This window comes from Maylandia zebra, linkage group LG12 (genome assembly GCF_041146795.1).
Source record: "Maylandia zebra isolate NMK-2024a linkage group LG12, Mzebra_GT3a, whole genome shotgun sequence".
Lineage (NCBI taxonomy): Eukaryota > Metazoa > Chordata > Actinopteri > Cichliformes > Cichlidae > Maylandia > Maylandia zebra.
Genome location: NC_135178.1, coordinates 32,929,751 through 32,941,902, shown reverse-complemented (window position 1 = coordinate 32,941,902; position 12,152 = coordinate 32,929,751). Strand labels below are relative to the sequence as shown.

The 12,152-nt window shown below is 43.8% G+C and overlaps 1 protein-coding gene across 2 annotated transcripts in view; it reads right to left on the bottom strand.

The window, feature by feature from the left end:
• The window catches only part of znrf3 (zinc and ring finger 3), a 65,067-nt gene extending 57,396 nt beyond the window's left edge, over positions 1-7,671 (bottom strand). For both annotated transcript variants that reach the window (XM_004566673.4, XM_004566674.5), the window contains exon 1: positions 7,201-7,671. In XM_004566673.4, coding sequence (XP_004566730.1) covers positions 7,201-7,431 — 231 coding nt within the window. In that variant the 5' untranslated portion in view covers positions 7,432-7,671. The remainder of the gene's footprint in view (positions 1-7,200) is intronic.
• Between the last annotated feature and the right edge of the window lie 4,481 nt (positions 7,672-12,152).

The following is a 12,152-nucleotide window of genomic DNA, read 5'->3' as shown; positions in this document are numbered from 1 at the left end:
CACCTGCAAGGTGCTCAGGCTTCAGTCAAACACTCAAAGTATTTTTCTCACCGTGCTTGTGCAAGGGAACACCTCCATCTTTATTTGTATGGGAGCGGATTTAGCTCGGGGGCCTGCAATTGCATCATCACTCGGTTTTGTGGCGACACATATCAGGCCCGGCATTAGTCAGAGAGGCCTTTGAAGAGTTTGGCCCAGCCCTCGCTCGCTCTCTTCCTCTCTCCGCCTCCCCTCCACCCCCACCTCCGCACTGCCTTTGATGTTAGCACGCGGTGCTGCGCCGAGCATCGTGGCCTCCCAGGCCTCCCTGCCTCGCCTGATCCTATCTGCTCAGGCGGCACATTCATGTGGTTTACACCCGCAGCATGACTCCCGGCAGCTATTCACCCAGCCCCGCAGGCCCCTCCCTGATCAGCCCTGTTCAGGGTCCAAGGGCTGGACAGAGCTGCTGCGTGGCCTGAGCTGCCGGCAGGGATCGAAGAGAAGAAGCAGAGGCCCTAGGCTGTACCAAGGAGCTTTTATTGGCATAGTTTGTCAGTGAAGATTCTACATTTGCAGATTCATAAAATGGAAAAAATTCACCTGACCCTTTGGGATTTCAGGAGATAAATCTGTTTTACGTTGGCAAAGAATTTACTCTTACAACTACAGAAAAAGTGATTCATCTTAAATGAAAATGAGTTTTCCTGGGGATAGTCCTTCAGCAAACATTACAGGCAACATATAGCAGAAAACCCTGTGTCCCCAATACCTTCAGAATCCCCATGAAACAGGGACAATATAAAAATAGAGTCAATTTTTCACTTCAGAATCCAAGGCGCATGTTTAGCAACAGGAAAAGGAGGAGGTGGGAAAATGCAGTGATATATTCATTGCAGAGCCAAGAGACATGCAGTGCTGTGCCAGAAAAAAAAATTACACAGATAACCCAGCTTGTTCACATCTGACCAAGCGAGACCAATCCATCATACCTCTGACCTCATTGTGTTACAGCCTGCATCGTCCTCATTACTGGAACAACTACCTGCAGACACAAAAGGAGCCTCACAGTGGTCTACGATGGGAGGGTATAGATGAACATAATGAGGTCAGAGCTTCCACCTGAAATGGATTTATCCCCATATGGCACCCCTGTACATTACCTTTGGGGGGAATTTCTCATATACAGGCTGTCAGGGGGAGCATTCACAACATTAATATGGTGCAAAAACCGAGGTTGATCTGACACGCAAAACATGTTTCTGCTTCACTGAACCATACAGAAATTAAAATCGAGCAGAGTTAGTTCAGCTAGGCCACAAAGTCGAGCTTAACTGCAACTCTGTCAGAGCAGCTGATCTCAGTGTCAGCTTGTATAAGCTGAACAGTCAGCTGATATCCTTCTATACACCCGGTGGGTAAATGTCACATAAGGTGCATTTATTTGCTTCATTCTGTCTGTTTGTTTTGCTTTGCATCTGCAAGCTACATTGCAACCCACATGCACCCCAGCACCTCCTTTTAATGCCTTAAGCAGGTTCATATCTGTCGCCTTTGACATCTGCTCCGCCACCCTATGCGTTCCCTGTATGCTCTGTCCTCCCATAAATGGAGTCATGTTGGTAAATATAAATGTCTGCAAATTGAAATAACAATCTCCTTTAGACTATAGAGGTCCTGACAGAACTATGGATCACAAAAGGGCAGGATCTTCACATATTAATAGCACCATTGTGTGCAAGTGTTTTTGTTCTTACACATGAGGCTCGTCATTATATAATGATGTACACAAAAGAAAGAACTTTGAACCCGGTGTTCTTGAACTTGGATGAGTCGGAAAGATCTGAGATAAGACTTCTCCTTTCATGAAAGACAAACAAGACGAGTGAGGGAACAATGACAGTAAATATACTTAGGAAGGATGAAAAGAAGACGGAGTGCAGGGCTAAGAGTGAAACTCTTTGCACAGCTACCTTCACTGGCAAAAAAAAAAAAAAAAGTACAACAAAAGGGGCGAGTGGCATTGTGGCCTTCCACAGTTAGTCAGCACATTCCTTGCCGACAACAAAGCATGCCTCTGCCTGGATGAGCTACTGTGAGCATTGTCATTTCATAACCCTCGACCCTTTAGCCTTTGTTTTGGAGACCCTCTGTGTCAGTAGATAAAAATGTGGGCAGAGAGGATGAACTGGGCCTTTCAGCACCATTTCATCAAAGACCAGGCTAACACGCCAGGGGTTATTCAGAAAGTGAAAACTCTACTCAGGACTTCTCTTCATCTTTAACTTGTCACAAATGTGGGGTTGAAAAACCCTCACTTAAGACAGGCAGCATCAAAGAAAAATCATAACCTTGGGGGAAATATGAATAAATATTTCCTCATCACTCAACTGCAATACAGAGGACATATGCAAGAATTTCATACAAGTGAGCTCAGACATGCAATCTATTGATTGCATGTCTGAGCTCATGTCAGGAGAGGACTGACTCGGGTGAACAAAGTTACTCTGGAAGAGGATGGATGCTGGAGAGGAGGCAGCCGCAAGCATCACGCTGACTGCTAATCTCTCTTGGAGTTGAACATCAAAGATAAGCTCAGCCATTCAGCCCAGTGGAAACTAACATAGCTACTGGGGCCACCAGTACCAACATGCACTTGTTCCAGGTGGAGCTGTGCATTCGGTGGAAATGTGAGGCTCGGAGAGGCAAGCGCAGGAAGATAAGACAGAGCAACAGAGCCAGCGGCAGGTGAGAAAAACAACAGTTGAGGGTTGGAGAAGCAGCATTTCTGAGTTGAAAGAAGTTTGGACAAGTACTACGTGATCAAAACAGGAAGTCAGGCATTTCAAGATTGACAGACATCTCAATATTGACTAAAAGTAATCATTACCATTTGGCACACACTTCTTTGAAATTACTATTATTGGATCTGACAGAAATGTTTTGCTATATCAAGCAATTGGGAAGTAAAAATGTCAGATGTTAGCAGGTTGGTGTCCTCAGAAGTGCAACTTGTTTAATATAACTTGGGGGGGGGGGGGGGGGGGGGGACGTGGAAATCTATCATTTGAGCTGTTTTTCAGCCAAATTTAAAGACATTAGACGATAAAGGAATTTTTAGTTATGTTTTGACTTTAGGGAAGTAAATGCAACCCTGAGATTTATTTCAAGAATGAACTGACTTTCTGTATCCTAATCATCAGGCTGCCACTGGAGCAAGGATAAGTGGGACACAGAGGTGGGGAACGGTCTGAAACTAAGATCCAGGGGCAGCGCAATTCAATATCAGCCCAGTTCACCTGAGCTTCAACTCGAAGTCAGCGGATGCATCAAAAAGACCAGCGCAAAGGTGTGGGATGAGTTTGTGCATATAAGAGGGGGGTGTTAAGCAAGAGAAAGAGAAAAACAGTTTAGTCTGTTCTATTCCAAAAAGGGGAGAAACGCAGCCTCAAATTACTTTGGCTGGGACATGAAAGTGAAACAGGGTGGCGGTTAAGAGACGATAGCACTTAAAATACAGCTGCGACCGCCAAGCCAATAAATGGAAAAAAGTAGGGAGCAGCACTTTTAACCTTTTAAACCAGCATTTGTGTACTGCTACTGTTGCTTTGGCGCTGGGAGTGGCCCGGTCCCTGGCACCTACCGTCTGGGACCGGCCCATTATGGCCTCTTGGGGTTTCCAGGCTGTGGCGAGAAAGCGCGCTGGATTCCTTAAACCACTAAAGCTCTCATTATAGTCTAAATGCAGCGCGACACAACTCCTGCCAGCTCCAAGGTAGGAGCTCCAGTATTTAAGCTCATCGTTGTCTTCGTTGAAACCACCACTTTACCCCTGCACAAGACAAAAAACAAACCCCCCCCCAAAACTGCCACCTTGAAAGAAGTCGCAGTGTTCATATGCATGGAGATGAAGCCCAAAGGCAAATGGGGTTCTGGGTGCTTCTGGACGTGGGATTCAGGGGATGCTCTGTGTCCCCTCTGAGAGAAAGCAGGCAAGAGCCACGTTATTCCCTCTGGTTCTGGCCGATGACACTATGAGTTCCATCTGGTCCCCTGCATGCCCCTGCCACGTCCCTGCCTCAGCTCTTCACTCACATGCTGACAGCACGGGCCCGCTGGAAATCAGAGGCAGATGTGAACTCATGCAGTGCATCGAAGCTCATCTCGCTACAGGAAAGATGATTTGGCGTTTGAGAGACAATAAAGAGTGATGAGCAGCAGATGGCGTTTCCCTTCGTATTAAATCCATTCTAATCAGAAATGCCGTGCGAGTGCTGTCAACAGCGATCAGAATGAAAACAGCACAGCGATGAGAAGCCTAACTGAGTGTTTAGGCTTCTGAAATCAAACTATCGGTAAATGCAGAAGCAGGATCTGCTGCCAGTGTGAGAAACGCACCTACTTGAATCAACCAGGGAATGATTTGGTTGTGCCGTCAATGCCCTGCATTAAAGGTTTAACCGAAGTCTGAGCTGCCGCTAACCCGTGGAAAAGTACAGCAAGACTGCAAAACAAGAAATCGAATATTCAGTAGTTCAATCGCAGGTGATCCAAATTGGGTTTTCCCCCATTTAATTAATTGCTCATTTTCCTTCATTATAGTAGCCTATAAGGCAAGTATTTTCATCTGGGACAATAGGTGAAAACCATTAACTACCTGTGCTCTGGTTGCCTAGAACCCAAGTTGAGTTGATGCTGTAAATACACTCTTAAAGTTGTCACGCCTGTTGACACACACACACACACACACACACACACACACACACACACACAGACATTGATTACTTTGCTATTATGGAGCTGAACTGTAGCAATTAGGGAGCTGCCTTGGGAAGCCTGGGGTTTGGCACTGTGGCCAGATATGCGTCATCATGCTTCCCCCCTTTTAGAAGAGCGCAAGAAGCAAATTAACTTAATTTATTATTTTTGGCCCCAGGAGCGTGTGCCACTGTTTTCTGCACTCTTCAGTCAGATCAGCGGGGGTGTTAGCTTTAGGGAATTAGCAAAACGAGAGTCCGGAGCGTACGAGTGGTGATCGCGGTTGGGTCTTTGCTCAAGAGTGTTGCCAAGGCCCCCCCACTTTTCCCCGGAATCTGAACCCATACCTGCTGAGGTCTGACCGCTATTATACACACACAATTAAGGTAGCGCAAACCCCTCAGGGTTCTGATCAAACAGAGGACCAGAGGGCTCCACAAACCTCAGGAAGACTTAAGCGAGCTTCTTATTCGCTGAACTCGAAAGCCTTGAAAGTGGACAAGTGCAACGGCTGCCGACATCACCAGAGACAAGAACCTAAATATTTGAGTTTAACCCAATTCCAGTGTAAAACAACACCACAGAAATTTCCCAACACATTCCTGCAATGTTATTTTACAAGTATAGAATTCAAAAGTAGGAAATTGGATACTAGTTTTAAATTATACTCCTCACGATGTATGATTGTCATTCATTGTCAGTTTCAACTTACATAAATCTTTGGTAAAATAGGAAATTCAAGACGTGCTCGGGCCGGACAAACTGCCCCTCATTATAGCCTGACAAAATATAAGCTGTCTCTAAGTGGTCAGAGGCCATGTTAGCAAAGAAAGCAAACCTAAATAGATGTGGTTTTCAATGTAAAGCTGAGGTCCGACAATTCTGTGTGGTTACCGAGTGGCGCCAAATGGCCATCACTGTGTATAAACAGGGCCCATTTGTGTGCTGAGTATCCCTGCCTTTGATCTCCACATATCGTGTTTATTTCAAAATAAGAGCCTATGTTTTTTTTAGGGGGGGGAAGCAAAAATGTGCACTCAAAAGATGCTGCAGAGTAGCTGACTACACTGTTGCAGAGAAGTGAGGGATGGCTGCAGGGTGCTACTAGCTGTCTGGCTGACTGGAGAGCATGACGGCAATGCAACAACACAACTGAGGCTGAACCTGATTAAGCCTCAGATCCACCACGACCTGTCCTATACCCTGCAAAAACAAATGGTCAGGAATGATTATTGCTGTGGCTTCCGGGTTACTGATGAGCTCACTGACACCCATATTGAAATGATGTCTCTGATCACAATGCAACTGCTGACAAACTTTATGCACATTGCCTTCATATGGGGGCATTTGCTGCACTCTGGCTTTTACAAACATCTCCCAGTTACTGCATCAAGCTTCAAAGAGAGGACACAGGCCATTCAAAAACTGCTTTGTGGGCTTTGAATCGCCCACAAAGAGCTGTGCACCCCCTGATCCAGGACATGTTAGAGGTTAGGAAATATAACATTAAACATCAAAGCTTTTGCACATAACCAGAACCCAAACTCTTAAAAACAGTGTCCAAGCACATTAGGCAAGAATAATAAAACATCAAATACATCCTTCTGGCACTTAAGAGAAGCTTCATATTTTAGCGACTCCCACACAGAGTTGGTCCAAGCATAGCCAGCTCCAGCCAAGTGCACTTGTCATGTCTGAGGCCAGGAAATTAAAGATGGAACCGGGATGCTTCTTCCACGACTACTACGCACTCTATTCTTATTTATTTGTGTTTCCGGAGCCTTGAAATAGTTACAAGTGAGCCTTATCCAAAAACGTGCCACTACAAATGTAGTGGTGACGGCTGTACCACGGCGGGACGTGGGGTTATTTTACACGTTGGTCCGGTCAATAAAAGCAGACCTATTCCACTATTAAAACTTGCTTTGGGTGGTTTTAAAGCTAATCTAAAAACGCGGCTCAGCTCTGACACGGACAAAGTGCTAAATACGCACAAATAGTGGCTTCGTAGTGTTTTAATAGTGGCCCTTGCGAAATGCGTAACGCCTGCTCGCTACGAGTTTGCAAACTTTGTGGAGGCGGTGGTAGGGTTGTAGCTATTTAAGAAAACTGCTCCGAAATGCGTGTGTTTCAGAGTGAGAGCGACTGAATGTAAGGCGCGTTCAAGTGAGCTCCAGACATCAACAAAATAACTTGCAAGAGCATGTTTTCCCTGTGAATGAATTCCACAAGATAGGAGCCATCTTGTGACCGCATATGCTTGCAAGCTTCGTTACCATCCTCACACACACTGCCCGCACACACACACACACCATGTACAACTCTTGTCAGCACCCCTAAGTCCCAGCGGAAAAAGTTTCTAGGAGGGCAGCTTGGTTAAATTACAGCCCGGGTCCCGGTAGCGTTGCTCGGGACCGCCGCTTGTCATCCCCCCCAGTAAGAAAAAGGACACTTTGCACGTACTTGAACGATCTCCCCCTCCGCGCTGATAGTGGCTCCTGCTTTGGAGAACCGTCCTTGCAAGCCAGTCGTGTAAGTAGTATAATCTCCATTGGGACTGGACTCGAACAGAACCACTTCCACAAAGGCTGTATCCTTGGCGAAGACGGTACCAAGAGAAGCGGCGACCACCAAGATCACCAAGACCACCGAGTCGGGCACACGATCTGAGCCTCTCCTTGGTAAAATCATCATCTTGCCGGCTGGATCTGCGCCGATCGGGACATAATTTCACACGGATGAATTAATCGGGTGAAAATAATCGAAATCAGGTCTGTGCGCTGTGCGGGCGATGCGTCAAGAGTCAAAATTGTGCAATAAAAAACTGAGCCTTGGCTGAAGCGTGTTTATTTCACCACTGCGAGCCTTGTCAATTACATTGCCTGCAAACGCTGCCTCTCTCCCTTGCTCTCTCGCTCCCTCCCTCTCTCTCCCTCTTTTTTCTCACCCTCCTCCTCCTCCTCTACAAAGCGGATCTCCTTTGATCTCTAAACACGTGATTTTTTTTTTTTTTTAGTTTTTTCTTTCTCTCTCCCAAAAGGGCTCTATCCCCACCCACCACTCGTTCTGACCCTCTCCTTTGCACTCCCCTTTCCGAAGTGCCAGCACTCTGTTAAGGAGGCACCATTGACTTCACTGCGCACTGAAAGAGGCACTTGTTGTTGTTTCAGGTTAAATTTCAAAGTTATTTGAGTCACTCGAGTTAAATACGAATTACAGTCCGTATATTTATTCCCATTAGCATTCCGTGGCTGCCTGGTGGCGTTTTTCTTAGTTCGGAGTCCTCGGTTAAATCAGTTTTCAGCCGTCGTGCCACCTTAAAACAAACACTACCCTCTTCAGGACGCTTCGTGATTTAACAGGGCTAATTTTCCAATTATGTTCAAATGCGCTTACCTTACAGGTAACAGTGTTTGTTAATAAGAAGTAGTTTCTCAGTATGACGCCCAAAGTAAGTCTGCCATCACTTTTTAGCTTCAGATCAATCAAATATAAGGAAATTTGAATAAAAATATACATAGTATTTTATGAAGTACCTATATGGAAGCTAGCTTGATATAGCTATCTATCCAAACCTTTCATGAACAGCTCATCTCATTGCAGCTCACTTGAACTCATTTAACTGTGCACCAGTCTTAAAAGTGGTGGTTTTTGTATTTTGACTTTTGTAAAAAAGCTACAGTAGTGATTCAGCCTTTATGATACATTGTGCATTTATTAAGAAAGGTCGGTTTTGTAACCTAATCTTTAAAATGTGTCCACTGCACTTCTCTTTTATACAAACTGTTGCTGTTATTTACTGCAGAAGAATTATTACTCAGTCACTCTCTGGAATAAAGGGTCTATTGTGAAATTTCCCTGCAGCCCAGCTCCTGGGGAACATCTTCAGCCTGCTGCCTTTTCTTTCACTGCCCGTGAGGCTTCATTATGTGTCTGAGAATAAGAATCTTTTTATTCTTAGAAGGGAAAAAAAAAACATAATTTGAATCTTTGTGCAATTGAACAATTCATGAAAAGCACTCATGGTACCATGCAAGTGATGATGGTACTGTGCGTGCATTGTTCTGTCTTTAATGTAGGCTGCGAGAAAAAATATAGTCTAGTAAAGCTCCCTCATATTTGAAGCAGAAAGCTAGCCCATTTTTTTTCTCCTCTCAAAATATTAAAGAACAATAATGAAAAAAGACTGATTCTGCTCTGGAGAGACTAGTCTGCAGTAGTTTCACCACACTGGCCTCTTGCAGAAAATGTAAGAGCTCTGCACAGTGATTAATATCCCAAAAAGCGTAGAAAACAAGGTTTCATCTTGCTGTCAGCTGTGTGGCAGTGTGATTATGAAAACCAACTGTGGGGACTTTTCAGGTCAAGAATGCAGTCGCCTGTGGAAGAAAGAAAGGAAAGCGTGATGGTCAACATGTGTTTGGACTCAAAAAAAAAAAAAGAAAGGAGGGGAGAGGAGGGTGTGGGGGTGGCAATTCAAAGCCAAGACTTAAGAAGTTCTTCAGCGCCTTCAGCATGACAATAATTTACAGATCAGATTGGACACCCCTCAGTTTTATGAATCCTGATCCACACCACATGTGCCGTATTTGCCTTGTGACACTCTCCTTTTTCTCTCACTCTTAAACAGAAATGAAACTCGGGCACATTTGACCGAATAAATACATAACTGATGAGAATTTGAAAGCACTGCCTGCAGGCATAATGATCAAAATTAAATTAGATTTACCTTATCAGCTTACTAAAGGACCACAAAATGCATTAGGAGAAGAGTTACAGTGATCCAATTACTCACTAAAGGGCTTATTCCTCTTTTATTGCAAGTCTGCCCTCTGCTGGATGCTGTAAGATTTCAATCCACAGCAACTTTTTAATGCTTAAACTCCATTTTTAGTTTCCTGTCATTTAGATTTTATCTTCCAGAATATTTAAAGGATATACGGTCGATAGTCTGAATTTGTTAAATTGATTATTGCTTCAGCGGTATGCGGAAAAATTGTCACATTTCGGAGATTCGGCAGCAGCTGCGGATCCTCTCCTGACGCTCCGGTCTATCTGCACCAGTGTCTAAACTCGGGCCACCCTGAGAAGAATCAGCTGTCTGCTTGTTTAGGCTGAGTGAGTGCTGAGGATGAGAACGGCTCTGAGTAGTGATGGCTGGCTCAGCTCTGTGCATTACTGTCCCATCTCTCTCTGTGAGCTATTCAGTTGGGGGATTTCTGTGGGATCCTTCGGCTGATTTAAGATGTTTCATGTGAAATTACAAAGCCACACAGCACTTTCCTCTCTTGTCTTTTCAAACACTCTTTATCTTCTCCTCTTCTGACTCTGTGGTGTAAACAAAACTGAAGCTGAAGAAAGTGTTTTGACTGTAATTAACATTTTAAGGATTTGATGCTTTGGGGGGGAGGGCTGGTGATTTTTGAACTGTAAGTCCACCTCATTTGGGGGTTTTGGAAATGCTTGCAGCATTGTCAGACTAAATATTTACTCTGTTGATCATAAATATAAATAAATAATGATTGATTTTCTCCATTTATTTTGCATTCTTTTGATGCTGCCCAATTTTACACAACGCAGATGTGCATTTTTTGGGATAAATGTCAGTGTCATACACATAATGTAATTCATGAAGACTGTATTTTTTTATATCAACACCGATGCAAAAGAACAACTGTTGTTTATTTTGTACAGCTTAGTTTTCCCATCCACTCCCCCCCTGCAAGCATGCCATTGTTGATAAGAATTTGGCTTTAATTGACTTGGCTGGATAAATAAATAAATATGAAATACACAAGAGCACGGGTTACTAATAATACCCAAAGGGAACATTTGTGCACATGCACCAGGCTTCCAGCCTCTGTGAATTGTCCCTTTGTTGGTACAGTGCTGACGTTATGTTTTAATGAAGAAAGGAGATGATGAGGAGGGGGAGCATTTACATTCATGGATCCCAGAAGAGTGCATCGCTGCAGCGTATTATTACACAAAGCAATTAGGGGGCCCCACTGCCCCCCAGATTATGATTTCCCCAGTACGAGGATGACTACTGACTCCAACAGGCTCGCAGTATGCTGCATGTTTGCAATGATGTCACTGAACAAACCACAGTGGGAAACTCTCATGAAACAATCTGCAACGAATTATAAGTTGAGGGGACAGTTGGGGAAAAATACCAGCACCGAGGGTGGGATGATGGAGACTCCTTTGAGTCCTTTGAAAACATTTATGGACTGCTTGCCAAAACAAATGAGGTTTCATGATGAAGTTAAAGTGGCAATGTGGAAATAATGCAACAATGCCAAGAGGTCCTTCTTTGGGGATCATGACACATATGCTCAGGCCCCTCACTAATACGATTTAAACATAGACTGTACATAAAAGACAGACAATCGCCAGCCGCCATCTTGGTGTTTTGAGTGAGGATTAGGTCTGAGTAGCCCCAACATAAGAAAATGCTGCTTTTCTTCATCTTCTTTTTTTTTTTTTTAAGTCCAATAAGGACTACATTTCACAAAAAACATTATTCTGTGTTAAAACACATTTTAAGTTGAGCAACTGACACCATAAAGAAAATACTGATTTCATACAACCAGTAACACGTAAGGTCATTTTCTTGTAGACTTACAGTCTGACTTTTATTGTGAAACCAGAGGATAAAAGGTAATAAGAGCTATGTGGAAAGGTGGCTCGCCTTCTGTAGGCTAATCTCTGTCTTTGGTGATACATGGGCAGCCTAATTCTCAAAATGCCACGGAGACACTGAGGATTCACTGGAGATTTACACCAATTTATTTCACGAGGCAGAGGTTTTGAGTGCAATCTCTGGGTACTCCTGTCTGAAGTTTGTCTATGTTACTATTTTAAATAACACAACGAACACAAATTAGAGACTATGCCTGAAATTATTTCCTATTTACAACATAGTGAGAAAAACTTGAGTCGCTTTGAAGTAACTGTTGTTGTGATTTGGCGCTATATAAATAAAATTGAAATTAAATTGAAATTAAACTCATCCACTACCAATTTATCCAATTACAAGACTATACATTCACTGGTCACTTTATTAGGTCCACCTTGCTAATACCAGGTTGGACCCACCTTTGCTTCCAGAACTGGCTCAATTATTCATAGATTTAACCAGTTTGCTCAGAAATTTTAATGCACATCGGTATGGTAGAATCAGGAAATTGGCCCAAATCTCAGCCCATACCTCACTCAAGGGAACACAGATCACCTGCCTTCCACCTTCTGATGCTCAGTTTGAAAGACAGCAGGTTGTTTTGACCGTGTCTAAACAAAGAGTTGCTGCTGAAGTTGAGAAGATGTACCCTAAAAAACTTTATCCACTATACAGTGCCCTCATAATGTGAAAAAGTAAGGGCTACTATGCCATAATGTAACAATAAATGCAG